The 22,797-nt window shown below is 42.0% G+C and overlaps 1 protein-coding gene across 1 annotated transcript; it reads left to right on the top strand.

The window, feature by feature from the left end:
* The first annotated feature begins 18,653 nt into the window (after positions 1–18,653).
* On the top strand, positions 18,654–21,019 carry nrarpa (NOTCH regulated ankyrin repeat protein a). Its single transcript, XM_084159951.1, has one exon. It carries the CDS (start codon positions 18,738–18,740, stop codon positions 19,074–19,076), a length of 339 nt encoding a protein of 112 aa, XP_084016077.1. The 5' UTR covers positions 18,654–18,737; the 3' UTR covers positions 19,077–21,019.
* The last annotated feature ends 1,778 nt before the right edge of the window (positions 21,020–22,797 follow it).

Genomic DNA, 22,797 nt, shown 5'->3' with positions numbered 1-22,797 from the left:
ACCATCGCCAAGCAGCTTGGTGAGAAGGTGACAACAGTTGGTGTGATTATTCGCAAATGGAAGAAACACAAAATAACTGTCAATCTCCCTCGGCCTGGGGCTCCATGCAAGATCTCACCTCGTGGAGTTGCAATGATCATGAGAAGGTTGAGGAATCAGCCCAGAACTACAAGGGAGGATCTTGTCAATGATCTCAAGGCAGCTGGGACCATAGTCACCAAGAAAACAATTGGTAACACACTACGCCGTGAAGAACTGAAATCCTGCAGCCCCCGCAAGGTCCCCCTGCTCAAGAAAGCACATATACAGGCCTGTCTGAAGTTTGCCAATGAACATCTGAATGATTCAGAGGAGAACTGGGTGAAAGTGTTGTGGTCAGATGAGACCAAAATCGAGCTCTTTGGCATCAACTCAACTCGCCGTGTTTGGAGGAGGAGGAATGCTGCGTATGACCCCAAGAACACCATCCCCACCGTCAAACATGGAGGTGGAAACATTATGCTTTGGGGGTGTTTTTCTGCTAAGGGGACAGGACAACGTCACTGCATCAAAGGGACGATGGACGGCGCCATGTACTGTCAAATCTTGGGTGAGAACCTCCTTCCCTCAGCCAGGGCATTGAAAATGGGTCGTGGATGGGTATTCCAGCATGACAATGACCCAAAACACACGGCCAAGGCAACAAAGGAGTGGCTCAAGAAGAAGCACATTAAGGTCCTGGAGTGGCCTAGCCAGTCTCCAGACCTTAATCCCATAGAAAATCTGTGGAGGGATTTGAAGGTTTGAGTTGCCAAACGTCAGCCTCGAAACCTTAATGACTTGGAGAAGATCTGCAAAGAGGAGTGGGACAAAATCCCTCCTGAGATGTGTGCAAACCTGGTGGCGAACTACAAGAAACGTCTGACCTCTGTGATTGCCAACAAGGGTTTTGCCACCAAGTACTAAGTCATGTTTTGCAGAGGGGTCAAATACTTATTTCCCTCATTAAAATGTAAATCAATTTATAAAATTTTTGACATGCGTTTTTCTGGATTCTTTTGTTGTTATTCTGTCTCTCACTGTTCAAATAAACCTACCATTAAAATTATAGACTGATCATGTCTTTGTCAGTGGGCAAACGTACAAAGTCAGCAGGGGATCAAATTATTCTTTCCCTCACTGTATAGGGGTGGTGATGAGATGTTCTAGCGCCGACGAAGATGGCGGCCTCGGGACTAGCTCTTAGGAAACTTTGAGGTATTTTTTTTTTTTATGTATTTTTTTTTACGTTAATAGCTCAGAAAGTGTTTTGTATCATTACATACAGTCGGGGAAAACTATTGGATATCAGAGTGGCGGTAACTCACCAGCATTACGACCAGGAATACGACTTCCCTGAAGCAGATCCTTTGTTTGCCCTTCCCAGGGCAACAAGTCCTTTTGTTCACCCGACCTAGAATACCTCATAATCAAATGCCGACCGTATTATCTCCCAAGATAATTTTATTTGGTTATAGTCACGGCCGTGTATATCCCCCCTCAAGCCGATACCACGACAGCCCTCAAAGAACTTCACTGGACTTTATGCAAACTGGAAACCACATATCCTGAGGCTGCATTTATTGTAGCCGGGGATTTTAACAAAGCAAATTTGAGGACTAGGCTAACGAAGTTCTATCAACATATCGACTGTTCTACTCGCGCTGCTAAAATCCTCGAACATTGCTATATTAAAACTTCCGGGATGGTTATAAGGCCCTCCCCCGCCCTCCTTTTGGCAAATCTGACCACGACTCCATTTTGCTCCTCCCTTCCTATCGGCAGAAACTCAAACAGGAAGTACCCGTGCTAAGGACTATTCAACGCTGGTCTGACCAATTGGAATCCACGCTTCAAGATTGTTTTGATCACGCGGACTGGGATATGTTCCGGGTAGCTTGCGAAATAATTTAGACGAATACACTGAAACGGTGGCTGAGTTTATCAGGAAGTGTATAGGTGATGATGTGCCTACTGTGACTATTAAAACCTACCCTAACCAGAAACCGTGGATAGATGGCAGCATTCGTGCAAAACTGAAAGTATTTAACCATGGAAAGGTGACTGGGAATATGGCAGAATACAAACAGTGTAGCTACTTACTCCGCAAGGCAATTAAACTGGCAAAACATCAGTATAGAGACAAAGTGGAGTCGCAATTGAACAGCTCAGACACGAGACGTATGTGGCAGGGTCTACAGACAATCACGGACTACAAAAGGAAAACCAGCCACGTCGCCGACACCGACGTCTCGCTTCCAGACAACATAAACACCTTCTTCGCCCGCTTTGAGGATAACACAGTGCCACCGACGAGGCCCACTACCAAGGACTGTGGCCTCTCCTTCTCCGTGGCTGACGTGAGTAAGACATTTAAGCATGTTAACCCCCGCAAGGCTGCCGGCCCAGACGGCATCCCTAGCCGCGTCCTCAGAGCATGCTCAGACCAGCTGGCTGGTGTGTTTACGGACATATTCAATCTCTCCCTTTCCCAGGCTGCTGTTCCCACATGCTTCAAGATGGCCACCATTGTTCCTGTACACAAGAAAGCAAAGGTAACTGAACTAAATGACTATCGCCCCGTAGCACTCATCTCTGTCATCATGAAGTGCTTTGAGAGACAAGTCAAGGATCATATCACCTCTACCTTACCTGTCACCCTAGACCCACTTCAATTTGCTTACCGCCCCAATAGATCCACAGACGATGCAATCGCCATCACACTGCACACTGCCCTATCCCATCTGGACAAGAGGAATACCTATTTAAGAATGCTGTTCATTGACTATAGCTCAGCATTCAACACCATAGTACCCTCCAAGCTCATCATTAAGCTTGAGGCCCTGGGTCTGAACCCTGCCCTGTGCAACTGGGTCCTGGACTTCCTGACGGGCCGCCCCCAGGTGGTGAAGGTAGGAAACAACATCTCCACTTCGCTGATCCTCAACACTAGGGCCCCACAAGGGTGCGGCTCAGCCCCCTCCTGTACTCCCTGTTCACCAACTCAATCATCAAGTTTGCAGACGACACAACAGTAGTAGGCTTGATTACCAACAATGACGAGACCGCCTACAGGGAGGAGGTGAGGGCTCTGGATGTGTGGTGCCAGGAAAATAACCTCTCACTCAACGTCAACAAAACAAAGGAGATGATCGTGGACTTCAGGAAACAGCACAGGGTGCACCCCCCTATCCACATCGACGGGACCGCAGTGGAGAAGGAGGAAGGCTTCATGTTCCTTGGCGTGCACATCACCGACAAACTGAAATGGTCCACCCACGCAGACAGTGTGGTGAAGAAGGCGCAACAGAGCCTCTTCAACCTCAGGAGGCTGAAGTAATTCGGCTTGGCACCTAAAATCCTCACAAACAGATGCACAATTGAGAGGATCCTGTCGGGCTGTATCACCGCCTGGTACGGCAACTGCACCGCCCGCAACCGCAGGGCTCTCCAGAGGGTGGTGCGGTCTGCCGAACGCATTACCAGGGGCAAACTACTCGCCCTCCAAGACACCTACAGCACCCGATGTCACAGGAAGGCCAAAAAGATCATCAAGGACATCAACCACCGAGCCACTGCCTGTTCACCCCGCTATCATTCAGACAGCGAGGTCAGTACATGTGCATCAAAGCTGGGACCGAGATAATGAAAAACAGCTTCTATCTCAAGGCCATTAGACTGTTAAATAGCCATCACTAGCACATTAGAGGCTGCTGCTGCCTATTGAAATCACTGGCCACTTTAAGAAATGGAACACTAGTCACTTTAATAATGTTTACATATCTTGCACTACTCATCTCATATGTATATACTGCATTCTATTCTATAATATTCTACTGAATCTTAGTCCATGCCGCTCTGTCATTGCTTGTCCATATATGTATATATTCTTAAATTCCATTCCTTACTAGTTTTATGTGTATTGGGTGTATGTTGTGAAATTGTTAGATATTACTTGTTAGATATTACTGCACTGTCGGAGCTAGAAGCACAAGCATTTCGCTACACCCGCTATAACATCTGCTAAACACGTGTATGTGACAAATATAATTTGATTTGATTTGAGATGAGGTGCAGGTGCGCTGGAGGTGATTAGGGTGTGTTGGGTTTCCATTCCGGTGTTGCCGAGGTGGTGCGCTCAGACCGGTGGCTCAGTGGACTGGCGAATCAGAGCGCCGGAGGGGAGCAACGGGAGGAGACGTGACACATTCACTACCAGTCAAAAGTTTGGACACACCTACTCATTCAAGGGTTTTTCTTTATTTTTACTATTTTCTACATTGTAGAATAATAGTGAACACATCAAAACTATGAAATAGCACATATGGAATCATGTCTTAACCCAAAAAGTGTTAAACAAATCAAAATATATTTGAGATTCTTCAAATAGCCAACCCTTTGCCTTGATGACAGCTTTGCACACTCTTGGCATTCTCTCAACCAGTTTCATGAGGTAGTCACCTGGAATGCATTTCAATTAACAGGTGTGCCTTCTTAAAAGTTAATTTGTGGAATTTCTTTCCTTCTTAATGCGTTTGAGCCAATAAGTTGTGTTGTGACAAGGTAGGGGGGTATACAGAAGATAGCCCTATTTGGTAAAAGACCAAGTTCATATTATGGCAAGAACAGCTCAAATAAGCAAAGAGAATTTACAGTCCATCATTACTTTAAGACATGAAGGTCAGTCAATACGTAACATTTCAAGAACTTTGAAAGTTTCTTCAAGTGCAGTCGTAAAAACCATCAAGCACTATGATGAAACTGGCTCTCATGAGGACCACCACAGGAATGGAAGACCCAGAGTTACCTCTGCTGCAGAGGATAAGTTCATTAGAGTTACCAGCCTTAGTAATTGTAGCCCAAATAAAAGCTTCACAGAGTTCAAGTCACAGACACATCTCAACTGTTCAGAGGGGACTGTGTGAATCAGGCTTACATGGTCGAATTGCTGCAAAGAAACCACTACTAAAGGACACCAATAAGAAGAGACCTGCTTGGGCCAAGAAACACGAGCAATGGACATTACACCGGTGGAAATGTGACCTTTGGTCTGGAGTCCAAATTTGAGATTTTTGGTTACAACCGCCGTGTCTTTGTGAGACGCGGTGTGGGTAAACGGATGATCTCCGCATGTGTAGTTCCCACAGTAAAGCATGGAGGAGGAGGTGTTATGGTGTGGGGGTGCTTTGCTGGTGACACTGTCTGTGATTTATTTGTCTGTGACACTTAACCAGCATGGCTACCACAGCATTCTGCAGCGATATGCCATCCCATCTTGTTTGGGCTTAGTGGGACTATCATTTGTTTTTCAACAGGACAATGACCCAACACACCTCCAGGCTGTGTAAGGGCTATTTTACCAAGAAGTAGAGTGATGGAGTGCTGCATCAGATGACCTGGCCTGCACAATCCACTGACCTCAACCCAATTGAGATGGTTTGGGATGAGTCGGACGGCAGAGTGAAGGAAAAGCAGCCAACAAGTGCTCAGCATATGTGGGAACTCCTACAAGGCTGTTGGAAAAGCATTCCAGGTGAAGCTGGTACAATGTAGAAAATAGTAAAAATAAAGAAAAACCCTTGAATGAGTAGGTGTGTCCAAACTTTCGACTGGTACTGTATGTTTTATAAAAATATATTATGTTCTTATCACATAATCTTAAACCTAATTTGATTTTAACTACTGTTCTATTAAGTGACAAGGGGGGGTCATACTGTTCTGCATTCTGTGGCCTTAAATCTTGTATTTTATTGTTGATTATATCAAATAAGTTGTTTTATAAAAAAGGGAACCTTCATCATCACTGATGATGGCATTCCATATTATTTTGTAGTGATGGGGGGAATAAATCCCTAGTTACATATCGCAATATTATTTTTTGACGATATTATATTGATATTTGACTCCAAGTATTGATTTGCTACTGTAGGTAGTGTTAGCTAGCACTAGTCAGCTGTACCTGCGCCAAAACTCTGGTATTTTTCATCCTATAGCTTGTTCTCCATCTTCTTTTTAAATAGTGAGTCAACATGTTTTCAGCACCAAGATATATTTCAAGGCCTACCTTCAAACTCAGTGACTCTTTGCTTGACATCATGGGAAAATCCAAAGAAATCAGCCAAGACCTCAGAAAAAAAAAAAAGTAGACCTCCACAAGTCTGGTTCATCCTTGGGAGCAATTTCCAAACGCCTGAAGATACCACGTTCATCTGTACAAACAATAGTAAGCAAGTATGAACACCATGGGACCACGCAGCCGGCATACCGCTCAGGAAGGAGACGCGTTCTGTCTCCTAGAGATGAACGTACTTTTGTGCGAGAAGTGCAAATAAATCCCAGAACAACAGCAAAGGACCTTGTGAAGATGCTGGAGGAAACAGGTACAAAAGTATCTATATCCACAGTAAAACGAGTCCTATATCGACATAACCTGAAAGGCTGCTCAGTAAGGAAGAAGCCACTGCTCCAAAACCGCCATCAAAAAGCCAGACTATGGTTTGCAACTGCACATGGAGACAAAGATTGTACTTTTTGGAGAAATGTCCTCTGGTCTGATGAAACAAAAATACAACTGTTTGGCCATAATGACCATCGTTATGTTTGGAGGAAAAAGGGGAAGGCTTGCAAGCCGAAGAACACCATCCCAACCGTGAAGCACGGGGGTGGCAGCATCATGCTGTGGGGGTGCTTTGCTGAAGGAGGGACTGGTGCACTTCACAAAATAGATGGCATCATGAGGAAGGAAAATGATGTGGATATATTGAAGCAACATCTCAAGACATCAGTCAGGAAGTTAAAGCTTGGTCGCAAATGGGTCTTCCAAATGGACACTGACCCCAAGCATACTTCCAAAGTTGTGGCAAAATGGCTGAAGGACAACGAAGTCAACGTATTGGAGTGGCCATCACAAAGCCCTGACCTCAATCCTATAGAAAATTTGTGGGCAGAACTGAAAAAGCGTGTGCGAGCAAGGAGGCCTTCAAACCTGACTCAGTTACACCAGCTCTGTCAGGAGCTGTCAGTGTATGTACATTTCTGACCCACTGGGAATGTGATGAAATAAATAAAAGCTGAAATAAATTATTCTCTACTATTATTCTGACATTTCACATTCTTAAAATAAAGTGGTTATCCTAACTGACCTAAAACAGGGAATTTTTACTGGGATTAAATGTCAGGAATGGTGAAAAACTGTGTTTAAATGTATTTGGCTAAGGTGTATGTAAACTTCGACTTTAACTGTACATATCATACCTGTTTCATATCTGTTCTGTCTCTTATCTTAGACTATACAGATTGGACGGTTAAAGTATTTCAGCTGCTTAACTATTGCTTATTAATGGTCAACATATCATCATCAATACAGACGCTGGTCACTGCAGTAGCATGGTAGGAACGAGTGTTGCACACATTAGTGTCCCCATTGCAACACAACAATACTACTCTTCCCATATCCATAGTCATGGTAGCATCCACATTCATGTAGAAGTGTTCAGAAACATATTCTATTATAAAAGTGACTCCAAAATGACACAAGTCATTATTTTAAATGTATTTCTATTGGACACAACATAATCCAAACACAACCAAAACAAACTGCAAATGCATCCAACAAGTTTGTAGAGTCACAAGCTTGATGGAGTCGTTGCGTGCTAGGAATTGGGACCAAAACACTAAACCTTTGACTACTTTAATACACTATAATTGAAATTGTTCAAATACTTATGACACCTTCGAATGATGGGACTAGATAGGCTACATAAAGTACTTTAATTTCTAAACGGTAAAACAGATATGTATAAAAATACCCCAAAATAAAAGGTGACATTCTGTACTGTCGCAACATATAAAACATTTTATCTCAAATCCAAAATGATGGAGTATAGAGGCAAATTAAACGTTTTTACTTTACTGTCCAAATAAATACGTAGGGCATTGTATGTCTGGCTCTGACCAATGTAGGTGATGCTAAAGTCCTGAATTTGAAGATGCAATGCAATAATACTGCATCCAATTGAAATTAGACTGTTGCCTCATAATGAATTAGCACGGGCGAAAGAGGAGTTAATGCAATGCACTAAAACGCGATGTCCTCTTCTTCACAGTAGCAACAATTGTTCATTGGCAATTTGACCAAAAACGTATATCAGTATGTCTGGCAGAGCCTCATTCAGTAGAGAAAACAGACTCGTTGAAAGAGAGAATTTAGGTCAAATCGGGTTTTGTTCTTTTGTAGAGAAGGCTTGTGTTTGGATCGGAATATAATCTAAAACAGAGAAGTGCATGGCGCGTTCTCATGGCTTTACCGAACTGACTGTGACAGAGGTCTCTATCCCATTTAGTCTGTCAATTTTTTACTTTGACGTTTAAATGTTTTAAATAATGTTTAAATGAACCATGAATAGTAGGTTCGTATTCAAGCATTTAGCCCCACTACCGTATAATATTTTATGTTCGCGTGCGCTCTCCAGCCCTCCTGAAATAATCTGCCTCGCCTGGCAGTAGGCAATTTATCCGGTTGCGGGATTCTATCGAGCCCTGGCCGCGCTGCGTATAGTAGCTGCCTGCTCTCAGAGTTTTTGCTGCACTATGTTATTTGATCCTCTCTCTTTCTTTGCTGGGAAGAAAAGCTCACCTCTTTCCCACGCTCCTTGAACACGTGGTGCTGTAATGAATTGGATTCCGAAGCCCCTCCCTTTATTGAAACGTCACAGCTCGAGCCACAGAATCCCTGTGATGTGAGCCAGTGGAGGCTAGGGGCTCCTCCCGTCCTGTCTATTCTGTCTGGCCCCGGCGCCAAAACCCTACACAGCGGCCTGCCAGGATGGCTGGCTTCAGTTTGTACACATAACAGCTCACGCTTTTGTATTTTCTTATCTGTCGTTGAGAAAGAAAAACATGTATTTATCAGCAATAGAAAAACATATATTTATTTATTTCCCCATCTCTTATTATAGACCATTCAGAAGCTGCCCGTTTAGAAGTCTGAAAAGTAGGATTGGTCACTAGACTGCTTTTGTTGTTTTGGCTGTTCTGGCTTGACACCCTCTTGAAATTATGGAGGGTCTCCAATATGGGAGATTAGAGGTGCGCTACAATCACCAACACATTATGACACATTCTTCTCACTTTTTTGTTTATTGATCATCCTCTGGAGACCCCTGATTCTACTTTACACACGGATTGCGCACGGGTTTGGGTTGGGGGAAATGCTACTAATAACTTTGGAATGGTGGTGTGAGTTAAAATGACGATTGAATCGATTTCATTCTAGTAGATAACAGTTTACTCTGAATAAAACATTTTAGAGAATATGGTGAGCAAACAATACTAGACTACTCATTTTTAAGGCACGATAAAAACATTACCTTACTTTTTTAATCCAAACATGTATCCAATATTCCTGTTTGAGTGCTTTAGTTGGCTTCATCGAAAGAAAATCAAGTTTTAACATTTTCCAGACTTCAACTACGCCCTAGACATGCCAAGTAAGAGGAAAGCAAATGCCACAGTTTGGGAAAGCTTGGCCAGGGAAAAGCTGTGCGAATGTTTTCCACCTGGCCAGACACCACTTTCTGATTAGCAGACAGATGTTCCCACGATGTTAAGGATCTCTCCTGTTAGTTTGGGGAGCTCTATGACCATGGGCAATGGTTTAGTATTGCCTATTTGGTACCATGGCATTAAATATTGCTAAAGTAGGCCTACACTCCACAGACACTGCAAAGTAATGTATGTAATACATTTTCCAAAACTAGTAGTACTAAAGTCAAGGTTACCATTATTGCCTGCATTTGATTCTGATATTCGTTCTGTCCAGGTGCGCAACTTTCACTGGGGACAGGGGGGACACATTCTTAAATTCATTTTTGTCGGCAACGGTGTGCTTTAGGACCATGTGGATGCCTCCGAGTGGTCGGGTAGGCTGTTTGGAGTGTTTATAGGGCTGGATTTAGGATCACGCAGACACCACAGAGCAGACTGACAGGCTGTGTGAAGGAAAAGCTTCTGGAAGGCTGGCTGGACCAGCACGGGAGAGTTGAGCATGGTTCAGTGTGTACGTGTTGTGCTCTTTCACCAAGTTGTAAAAGGTAGTAGAACAGCAACTGGCTACTCTTTAGTTGACTGATGTAGCTGGCAAGGTAACTGCTGTTTAACTTAACAGAAAAAAAATAAACTAGTGTTTATTCGCAGTGCTGAGCTAGTATTGTAACTGACATGTAACAGTAGCTAATGTTTCATCCCCTCTCGACTGAGGTGAATGAATAAGCTACGCTAGTGAGTAGCTACTACAGCCAGGTCAGCTCTAGCCTCTAGTTATCTGTCAGATAGCGATATGAGGTGGCTATTATTACTATCTAACAGCAGTTGTTTGTATAGTTTTTTCCCGTTTCAGAAGTAAATTAACTTGGCAATCTTTCGCCAGTTGATGTACTGTTAGAGAGAGAGCTGGCCAAAAGTTGGCTTACATTAGCTTTTCTTTTTGTTTCAATCAAACTAGACCTGAATCAAATGATGAAACCATCGGCCAAACGATTGAAGATTGATATTCTGAAGTTCTTTCAGTGCAATGTGAGTTGTATTAGTCAGTATGGCAATGTAACTGTATTGATCTGTCAGTTTCCCTAGCTAATTCCCTACTTTTCACACTGACACAGTCAGTAATAAACAGCTGTAACGTTACAGGCTTCACTGTCATGGTGCACAGTAGAGGTCTGCGCGACACCTATTTCTTCATCCCGCTCCCGCCCGCACCCGTTGGCTTTCTGTTCGACTCCCACCTGCTACCGCAAGAACTGATCCCAATCCCAAGAACTGGTCCCAAACCCAAGAACTGGTCCCAAACCCAACCGTAGTCCCGCAATTATATTTTAGGCGTATGTGACGCAGCTCACTTGCCAGCCATGGTCCCAGCAATTTTGTGCCCTATAGGCAATATCAAATGCGTACAAATAACTTAAGAAATAGGTTAGATTACCAGAGATTCTCACGGGGCCCTTACATTGTATTACTGGGTTATATCAGCCAATATGCTAGATGTAGTTTGAAGAGAGCAGAGTTGGAGAGACTTGCACTTTCTCTTGAGCTATTTTAATAGCCTACCTTTTAGGAGTGGGAAGATTCCCAGCAGGGTCAGACAGCCAGGGAAGACCAGTCTATATTCAGTGAATGATACAAAGTTCCATCTTCAATTGATGGGTAGACCTACAGTAGCTACATGACAGCAGCTTAAGTTTAAAGCTACAGTCTGGGATCTGGGAATAATGGTCATTTCAATTATATAATGATGTATTCTATTCTTGGATAATATAATGTATAAATGTACACCAAGGTAATTCTTTGTCATGCCTCATTTTAGGAGGATCAGATGGTGACAGGGGTCTCAGCAGGGTCAGGCAGCCAGGGAAGACCAGTCTGTGACAGAGGTGAGGTGAATATTTGCAGGTATAACACTTTATTATCTCTGTCCAGCAAACACTGGACAAGCCAGATGCTATTTTAAGCCAGTCTGACAAACCTCCAAAGTTGATTTCCAAACTGTATCAAGGGTTGGTAGAGGCTTTTCCCGATGTAAAACAAAAATGTGAGGAAGACATGGGAAACGCTATTGATGATGATGAATGGATACAGATATGTTAGAATGCCCAGTCATGTTCATATAATCTCAGACATACATTACTGCAGTTTAAGACCATCCATAGAACATACTATATGCCAGTGAAACTGAATATCATGCACTCAGAAATTGTATTATTCTGCTGGAGGTGTAAAGCACAAAAGGGGACATATTTGCATATGTTGTGGTTTTGTGAAGGCTGGCTGAATTCTGGCAAAGAGTATGTTATTTTATCTCAGCATGTCTACAGATTCTCCCTTCTCCCTTTTTGTTTGCTTGGAAATGTTGATACTGGAGATGGTTATCAGAAGAAACTGTGTAACCTAGCATTTATAGTGGCTAATAAATGCATTGCCATTAATTGGAAGGATGGTTATCCTCCCACAATGTATGGAAGAAAGTTATGTACAGTATCACTAGATTTGTTTTAAGATTAAGGGTATACTGTGCAACTTTCATAAGGTCTGGATGCCTTATATGGAATACTGTACAACAAAAGGAGTCTGTATTGAAAACATGCCCACGTCAGGGGAGATACCTATTTAGGCAATCCCTAGCTGCAGGGCTGCTCAGTCCTGGCCCTGGGGGTCTGCTGTACTGTTGTAACTTTGGCGTTGGCCTAACACACCTGAAACCAATAATGAATGTTTCACTAAGATCCTAAAGCTGTGGACCCCTAGGGGTAGGACGGGGTGACCCAGCTATATTGTGTGCAAGTAAAAAGAGCTCTACAGTACTATTAGGCCTATGATATGAATTATATGGAGAGTGTATTGTTTATGTGTGTTAATGTGTAGGTGCATGTGTGTTTTCATTCAACTTTTGTTTTTCAAAACCTTCCCTTGAGACATTAAAAAAAAGATGGGAAGGAAGTTGTGTTGGAGAGAGAGTTTAGTTATTGACTAGACTGGTGGGGGTCGGGCGTGTAGGCGGCTTGGGTTAGCTTGGCGGTCTGGCTGAAATTTGATATAGAGGATGTCTTAAAGACAATCAAAAGTTAAGTCTTTGTACTTTATTTGTAAGAGTTGTTCATTTGTTAGGCCATTAGTTAAAGGTGTAACACAATATTGATTATTTAATTATCATGGCTCTAGTTCAGTCTTATCAATCACTTAAACATATTTAATAATCTCTTACCTATCTTGATGATTGTGGGCATTTTTGCTTACTTTTTGTTGTTCTAAATAGAGAAGAAGAAGAAGCTAGAAGGGCCATGGGTCATATTAGATTGTGTAGAAATGCAGGAAATGTGCTTTAGATGCCCCCAAAAATGGGAGGACCCCCAAATCCCCTGCCAAATTATGTCCCCCTCTGCAAATAGCACTGCTGGGTGATTTAAAAAGTAATAGTCAATCGATCAATAATATAATTATACTCTTAGCAAAACAAAATATTTTTAATTTACAATATTTAGAATCTATGAGAATAGAAAGGTTCAGAACTTTTGTGAAACATCACAGCACAGTTGAAAAATATATGGCAAATACTGGATGGTGTTCAGAGATTGATGGGAGGGGTTGAATGGAGCTGAAGGATGGGACTAAAAACAAACAAAAGATAACTATTGTAAAATATACTGTGTCCGTAAAATGTATATAGTATGTATAAGCTGGAAGTAGAAGCCTAAGTGTTGCTGTCCATTAGTTTACTCCAATTAGGGGAGGGATGGTAGGGTTACGGGAAAATAATGAAGGAAAATATATTTGAAAAATATATACTATATATATATTTACAAAAGAATATATGGGGGATTGGAAATGATGCAGACAATTACATTGATGGAAGCCACAATCTATCTGCAATATTAAAGCTGATCTACCCCCTAAAAAATATATATAATAATAAAACATATAAAAATATGTCCCCCCCACTTCTAAAACCAAAGTTGCACCCCTGGTTCTGTCTCAACAAGAACGAAAGGCCCGCACAGACTGTACCAGTTTAGTCATGTTATGCCGCGATTTTGCCATCCCAGATAAAATGTTCACTTTGTGGGCAAATTCTTAGGTCAGAAACGATTGTCGGACGTCTTGGCTCTTCATGTTTGACAGGGTCTAGGTCTGCAGATTAAGTACCACTATGTGTGGTCGTAGGCTCCGACTAAATTCTGGCAGTGTCCGAAATTATTAGCATTTATAGTGTAGTGTGGCTGGTGTTACGAGACGATCCCGGTGACTGACCAATAGGAACATGGCCAGCACTGAGACCGAACACAATAACATGATTCTCGTGAATAGTCAGATTAATAAAATAGTTTGATTTAAAAGTTTACATGCTTTGCAAGAAAAACTAGTTCCCTAATAATATTGTTTACATGACACATCTGAAATCAGGCTACCTGATGGGATTTTGATGAATGCACAAAATCTCCAATCTAAATAAACATTCTACCACAGTGACCATGTTATTTTTGGGAAGCCTATTTGATTCTGTTCAGACATATGAAGCTTGAATGTGAAAACGATTTATAATATACACTGAACAAAAATATAAATGCAACATATAAAGTGTTGGTCCCATGTTTCATGAGCTGAAATAAAAGATCCCAGAAATGTTCCATACTCAAAAAAATTTATTTCTCTCAAATGTTGTGCACAAATGTGTTTACATCCCTGTTAGTGAGCATTTCTCATTTGCCAAGATAATCCATCCACCTGACAGGTGTGGCATATCAAAAAGCTGATTAAACAGCATGATCAGTACACAGGTGCACCTTGTGCTGGGGACAATAAAAGGCCACTCTAAAATGTGCAGTTTTGTCACACAACACAATGCTACAGATGTCTGAAGTTTTGAGAGAGTGTGCACTTGGCATGTGACTGCAGGAATGTCCCCCAGAGCTGTTGCCAGAGAATGTAATGTTAATTTCTCTACCATAAGCTGCCTCCAACGTTGTTTTAGAGAATTTGGCAGTACGTCCAACTGGCCTCACAACTGCAGACCACATGTATGGCGTCGTGTGGGTGAGCGGTTTGGTGATGTCAACATTGTGAACAGAGTGCCCCATGGGGCGGTGGGGTTATGGTATGGGCAGGCATAAGCTACGGACAACGAACACAATTGCATTTTATCGATGGCAATTTGAATGCACAGAGATACCGTGACGAGATCCTGAAGCCCATTGGAACACGCCGCGATCATGTCATGTTTCAGCATGATAATGCACGGCCCCATGTCGTAAGGATCTGTACTGTACACAATTCCTGGAAGCTGAAAATGTCCCAGTTCTTCCATGGCCTGCATACTCACCAGATATGTCACCCATTGAGCATGTTTGGGATGCTCTGGATCGACGTGTACGACAGCCTGTTCCAGTTCCCGCCAATATCCAGCAACTTCACACAGCCATTGAAGAGGAGTGGGACAACATTCCACAGGCCACAATCAGCAGCATGATCAACTCTATGGGAAGTAGATGTGTTGCGCTCCATGAGGCAAATGGTGGTCACACCAGTTACTGACTGTTTTTTTAATCCACGCCCCTACTGTTTTAAAAAAATGGTATCTTTGACCAACAGATGCATATCTGTGTTCCCAGTCATGTGAAATCCATAGATTAGGGCCTAATGAATTATATGAACTGTAACTCAGTAAAATCTTAGAAATCGTTGCATGTTGCATTTATATTTTTGTTCAGTATATATACTTTCATTCTTTCCGAACTCACTTGGCAGGCTTGAGCTGCTATGTGCAGATCAAATACACAGCCAGTGGCGACCTGTCTCTCAGGGCAGATGGGGCAGAGCCCCACTTGTTTTGAGCCCCACGTTTTTAGCAACAAAGAAAAAAGCTCTTACAATATTCGATGATTACATTTCTCAAAAACAGGCTATAGGCTACATGTGCACCACCAAGTCGAACAGTAGGCTAAGTTATGAGGGGGAAAGGGACCAAATGATTAGGGTGAGACACATGGGCTACTAACAGCTTACTACATAACATACACTTAGTATTACTTTCTTAGCTACAGTACACATATCTTCCTGCCATATTACATAATTTATGCAGCAGCATACAATACATTTTTGGACTCACTGTTGTGCTGTGCTCACTTGAACAGGAAGGTGGCCCGGCAGTCCTTCTTGTGGGCAAATTTTTTCATGAAACTTTGTCATCAAAGTCTGTCATTCTCTGAATTTATGGTGCTTTCAAGACAACTGGGAACTCTGGAAAAAAAACAAGGTTGAATCATGACGTCAGGGATCTTCAGGTTGGAGCTCTAGAAAGAGGCCTGAGTTCCGACTTGGAATTCTGAGTTGGATGACCGTTCAAAACGTATTTTCCCAGTCGGAGCACGTTTTCAGTTGTTTTAAATGGGGCAGAAGTCATGCTGGATTGACAGCATGGCCGATGTATTCAACCTTTTCTGGCCCATGGTTTTGCGTGTGAATATTTATCCTTTTAAGCTTGGAAAAGAGACCCTTAAACCCAGACTTGGAACACACACCCTATGCACCGAATAACAGGCAGGGGAAGCAAAATAGTGATTGCTTTGCAATGCTTGCATTTAGCCAATGATTCCTTCCAAACCACTCATTGTTGAATTTGCGATTTCCAACTTGTTGTGTAATGTTTATGTCCAATGGCCGATGAGCACCGATATGTTTTATCTATAATTTCTCTTCATATGACAAGGATTTGCCAGTAGATTGTCGATGTGATTCATGATGACTGCTTGTCTAGCTTGCTAGCTAAGATTTTGAAAGTATGATGTTGATATGATCAGTCCAATCAAAGCTATGGTAGATATAACGCTCTGCCCCACCTGCACTGAATGATGGGTCACCACTGAGAACATAATATATTTACTAACATTGCCAATAAAGTTATGAGTTGTTTATTGTTTGTAGGCTATGGGCATTTTCCTTGAGTGAGTCTGGTAGTGAGAAACTACACCTGTGTATCAAATATAGGCCCCGTTTACTCAACACAACAGAATGAGTCATCACATTGGGTACTTGCACCAAATGTACAGTTGAGTGTGTGGGAACCTGTGGACAAACTGAAACTGCTCAACTTTGAAAAGACAGGGTGGTTAGGGTATCACAGATTGGTCTATATGTGTAGGACTCCCATGCTTGTGAAACTATACGGGTGTGGTTTCCACGCCAGAGTTGTGTGAGAAGAGCAAGGCGCGAGAACAACGCACAGAATGGCAGCCGTCCGGTTCCCACGGTAGCTATGCTGCTGCTGTGGAATTGCATGTCATTCTACGCACAATGTCACCTTCACTTGCAAAAGGAAGTCACACAGGCTTTTGTTATTTGTTAAGTTCCATTGCTTCTAAAACAACTGGAATATCCGCGTTTATATTTAGACGGCCCGTACCAGCCATAGAGGTAACTCTTGGCTTTATTTTATGGAGGGAGGTTACAGACTAGACTTGTGCTCCGGTCTCATTTGTTTTATAGAAGTTTAAGAGGCCATTTGTTTTTCTCTGTCCAATTTGAACATTGTTATTGCCAGTAAATAAGGCCATATGTGTATGTCCTAAAGTAGGCATATGCAGGTTTTTTTGTCACCCTCTTTCATATCAGATAAGGTAGGCCTACAGTATACATTATCTGATTGTTTGAGATAAAAACTAACAAAGTTTTAGTTTTTAGTATTTTATAGTCGTGACTATTGGAAGCAAATCATATCTATTTTATGTGTACAATATTCCATGAACAGATCTATTGGCACAATATTTTATTGTATAAACTATTCGTGACAATCCCTTACTACTTTCGCAGGTTTTTCAGTGTTTCAGAGAAAGTAAGGCATAGTTTTGACACAGTAGCAAACTACACCTCAGCTTTGCTAGATTGTAACTTTTAAAACCTGAGCCCGAATTAACACAATGACAAGACATCAAAGAGGATGCATAACAGGTCCTTTACAGTACAGTATTACTCCTTTCCTTTTGACTTTTTTAATCTGCTCCTCTGTGGTTAAACTATTCGTGCATTGAAATAATACTTCAGATTCGAATAAAGTTTTTGGAACATGCATTATGACTCCATGCGCAATAGCTTACTCGGGGTAATCCCTTGGATCTGCTGCTCAACAACTACAGCATTATATTGCTTTTCTCTGCATTTTTTCACGATGTCGTTTATGACATCGTCAACACCATACTCCCCATTTGAGTCACGTCCCCCTCGTGAATGAGTAAAAAAAAAGACAATTTTATAGATTCCGCTTGGTTTTATTTCTACGGGACATTTGGTTCCAAGAGACCACGCCTTTCACGCTTCTAGACCCTCCCCAAACGGACCCAGTAGCCTATTACCTCCCTCGGGTGCCGCCCATTTCACAAGAGTTGATTCTATTGAGTACCATTGTTATGCAAATAAAGGACGCGTAAAATATCCCCCTCCTGCGCACTGTAGAGCAGAGACTCACTGGGACCTCACGAAGTACACGCAACACGGGCACGCAGTGGATTTTCATACTACGTCGTCGCCAGGATCCGTCCAATTCACACAGGCAAGTACCAAAATGTATTCTATTTAATCTACAACATAAATTCTTGGAATTTGTATCTGAACCTTATGTGTAAAGTATGCATAAAAAGTGTTTTTGATGTGGAAGTTGGAATGTAACCGTTGGGGAGTATAGCCTTGTTCAGTGCACTTATATGGATCGTACCTGTCTCACACAGCCACCCTTGCCAGACGAACTGCCGGGACTCCAGGATCCTGCAGGGTAAATTCATCGCGTTTGAAGATACGGATACCGTGGCCGTTCTTCCACTATCCCAACAGAATAAAGATTTCAACTGTCTCTCTGCTCCATCTCTGCAAGATAGCCTATACTACCTGGTGCTGCTATTACAACGGACAGAAACGAAGACAAGAGGGGGAGACTAGGCTACACCTTGCGACGGGATTTTGGATTTCGCAACCATTGACAACCTTTTGCACACCAAGTATGTTATTTTGTATATGTCCTTTTTGGGATATCTAGTGGTCGTATTATCTTATCTATAGCATACGATTTTTTAAAGTGCCTTATAACTGGTAGTAATCCAGTATTTGGGCACTATTCCCACGCCAGAGACTCATACAGTGATTATCACATAGAACGACACAGGAGCTATACCTATCCCGGTTTCACCATGAGTCAAGGGGATGTATCAACTTGCTCTGCGCCTCAGAGAGTATTCCAAGAGGCGGTGAAGCAAGGAAACACAAAGGAACTTCACTCGTTGCTCCAGAACATGACAAACTGCGAATTCAATGTCAACTCCTTCGGGCCCGAAGGACAGACGGCGTTGCATCAGTCAGTCATAGACGGGAATCTCGAACTTGTAAAACTGCTGGTGAAATTCGGAGCCGATATTCGATTGGCGAACAGGGAAGGGTGGAGTGCCTTACACATTGCCGCTTTTGGAGGACACCAAGACATAGTCCTATACCTCATCACTAAGGCAAAGTACTCTTCTGGCGCACGGTGATCTGCTACACTGCTGTCAGGTAAACATACGGAAAGCCAGGCTTTTGTAAACTTGCGTTTCGATCTGTACATAGTTGTGCCAAATTATAGCCTAAAAACACACAGTAACTTACCTTTAATCAAAACCAAACAGGGTCTCTCTGACTCGTGAGTCAAACACCACATGGTTCTTGTATCTGCTTCAGCATGAATCTTGAAAAAAATTAACGCCATTTTGGTGGGTTGGTACTAAAGCTTTTTTCTTGAATGTGTATAATAGATTGGGACATATAAAATAACTAAGCCGGTGTTTGGGTCCCGAGGCCAGATAGCAGCCTAGTTTTACGCGGCGATAGACCTTCCATCTTTCTTGCCGCTGTTTCATTGAAACGCTTCTTTTGAGGTGTCGACCTGTAGTTACGCTGTTCACTTGTAGGACCCTTTTAATTGATTTGAAATACTATAAGATGGCACTTGATGCTGTGGCTGCATGCTGATTTAGCCTATATGAAAGGGAAGAAGAGGTGAGCACGGGGAATGAATGCCATCATCTATTTGGCTTTTATATTTCTTTTCTAAATTAAAGGATTTGATCTATTTCAAAGTGCGGCATTATGACATATCCAATTCGCTTTTCCAGATGTGTATTCATTGGAACAACAATGTACCTAATGTTGTTAAGTACTGTACACAATAGCTTTACTTTGTTTCTTTATATATATAAAAAAAAAGTAGCTAAATGCGCTCTGCCTTCATCAAACAGGCTGCTTGGCTGTCATCAACGTATTTTCAGGCCAGTGCGACCAGTGTCAATGGTTAATGTACTACTAAACCGCTGCTTTCGCTTTGTATCAAAACGTCAGGAAAGTCGCATTTGGAATTCACTTTATCTCCTTTCAGTATTTTAACGAACAACACCCTGGTCATCACTGTGAATACAGGCTGGGTTCTATTTATGAAGGTACATTGAGAAGATGCATTTTGAATATGTTGTGGTTCTTTTCTCTCTCTCAAATTAAATCTATCACGTTTTAAAATATTTAGGGTGACTTATAAAGCTGCTTCAGACTCTCGTATCGTAGTATAAACTGTCCCGTGTGGAGATCCCATCATGTCGCAATAAGGCTAAATTTCTCTGCACTAGAGAGACTATTCTTTGTCCCTTATGAACTTCATGTTTGATTTTCTTTACCAGCTACCTCGACTGTAAAGTATTCAAAATCATTGGACTCTTGCTCACTCCACAACACTCCAATATAGGGAGTCACACAAAGATTCCTGTAGCCTATCCCCAACCCGGTCTAGGCCAAAATAATGAGCATACTCACACAGACATTCAAGTAACAGATACTTTGGCAGTAGGCCCCAAGGTAATGTTATTCAATCCACAGATTTAGGCTAGGGGACAACTATGGTATTTGTTCTGCAAAGCAATAATGTCTTATTTACAGTTTCTTTCTCATCTTCACCCTGGACAATGTATTTCCCACAGTACAACCAAACTTTAATCTGACAAGCAAAGGGGTTTTCCCTTTCTGTAAAGGTATGGTTGCAAACACACATTGCAAATGTTTTTTTTTTTCATCAGTCGAACGGATTATATGGTCATTCTGTTTGAAGTTTCTATTTAGTCACAAAAATGGAATTTTATTGCATGACTTGTAAATACAGGGAGTTTTATTGCACAAAATGCAGAGCCTTTATGCCCCCCCCCGTGCTTGTCCGGGTAACTGCAGGAGCTGAGGCTTAAAAATAGTTACTACTGAGCAGGAGTATAAATCTATTATTAATCAAAATGACTATTGCAGGATATCAACAACAATTGGTTTAAAAAACTGCCTGCTGCATTTTGAAAGTCATGTCACCCTAGTATTTGTTTCTATGCTGCTTGTATGTTACTTTTTAATTTGTGTTTATTTTTTATTTTACTCAATGGCCAACAGTGTGTGAAAGATATAAAAACCTGATAGCATCACAGTCATTTATTGAGAAGCCCTGTGTGTAAGTGAGAGTGCACATGCGCGCATGTATGTATGCTGTGTACGTGTGCATGTGTGTGAGTCTGTGTGTGTGTTGCATGCATCTGACTGTTGTGTCCTGAGCGAGCTGAGCTGTTCCCCTGCCCAGGCCTGTGTGTGTGAGGCCTGTTCCTCTCCTCCTGTGTGTGGCATTGTGTTGCGACCTTGGTCTGCCCTGCCTACCATGTGAAGAGGGACACCTGGGGTTAAGGACTGTCCTTCCATATACCTGGAAAAACAAACTAAAGCGCTAGAAAGAAACATCAAGGAATAGATTGGTATTAGCAGAACAAAAAATATGCATCGCTGGTCTTAAACTTGATCTTTTTTATATATATTTTTTAAATATTGCACTGATGACTGTTGTTGATTTGGCTTTTTATCAAGTCAACATTTTATTTTTTTTCTGAATAGAAAAAAAGGAACACAACAAAATACTATTGTATAAAAAAGGCTCCAGGTTGTAATGTCTTTTGTGTGTTAACTTTGTGAAACATTGTTTTTGCAAAGATTGTTTGTATCTCTGTGATCATATATATATATATATATATATATATATATATATATATATATATATATATATATATATATATATAAACGCTGAAAATATCTTGGAGCACTTTCTTTTTTGAAGTTCTGTCCTCCTCCTCCTGTTATGAAAGTGGAAAAATACATTTGATGGTAAGATCATTGTTACATAAAAAAATTGCACGGTGTATAGTTGTTCTACTCAACATTGTCATAACATTTATGGCCCGAGAGTGGACGACTGGATAGGTGTAAATGAATGAGATAAAGTGCTGACGTATATTTTGGGGGGACCAAGTTCTGTTTTTGTTTAGCTTTTTTTCGAGCGACACAAAAACAAATGTTGTGAGTTTCTTGAGTGATGCAGTTGCTCCATCGTGTTTGATTTTGGGCATGATTTTTTGTGTGTGTATTTTGGTTTTGAACGTTTGTAACACTGTGATCATGATGATGTGTGGTGAGGAAATGAGTGCTGTAATATTTTTGTACGTTTGTGTACAAGCCAGTAAAGAAATAATTAAACCTCTGTTGTGTCTATGCATATGTTTCTTTTTCCCTACCCACCCCCAGCCCAGCGGTCATCCCACCCCGTTTCCCATAGAGCAGAATGGCGAGGGGCACAGACCACCTCTCTCTCCCCCCTCTCCCTCTCAGACCCAGCCTAGCCCGGATCCCTATACTCTCCTTTTGTCATTCAGTCGGCCTCCTTCTTTTCACATTCTGGATAAAAGAGCTATGCACAGGATTGTGGGTAGTTCTGGTTTAAAAGAAGGCAGGGTCCCCTCCCCAGTGTTTTTGTGCAGGTTTTATGTTACCCTCTGTGTGTGTGTAGACTGGGGCAGGTCCCTAGCTCAGCTCAGTGGCTCTGCAACGCCATCCATCTTCTGCTTTCTGTTAACCCCGGCACTCTCTCTCTCTCTCTCTCTCTCTCTCTCTCTCTTCTCCTCTCTCTCTCTCTCTCTCTCTCTCTCTCTCTCTCTCTCTCTCTCTTCTCTCTCTCTCTCTCTCTCTCCTCTCTTTCTCTCTCTCTCTCTCTCTCTCTCTCATCTCTCTCTCTCTCTCTCTTCCTCTCTCTCTCTCTCTCTCCTCTCACTCTCCTCTCTCTCTCTCCACTTCTCTCTCTCTCTCTCTCTCCTCTCTCTCTCTCTCTCTCTCCTCTCTCTCCCTCTCTCTCTTCCTCTCTCCTCTCTCTCTCTC

This window comes from Coregonus lavaretus (assembly GCF_964263955.1).
Source record: "Coregonus lavaretus genome assembly, chromosome: 4".
Classification (NCBI taxonomy): Eukaryota; Metazoa; Chordata; class Actinopteri; order Salmoniformes; family Salmonidae; genus Coregonus; species Coregonus lavaretus.
This window is presented reverse-complemented; position numbering and strand designations above follow the sequence as displayed.

Coding starts and splice junctions, on each gene's coding strand:
- nrarpa (XM_084159951.1), top strand. CDS start 18,738: ATGAGTCAAGGGGATGTATCAACTTGCTCTGCGCCTCAGAGAGTATTC.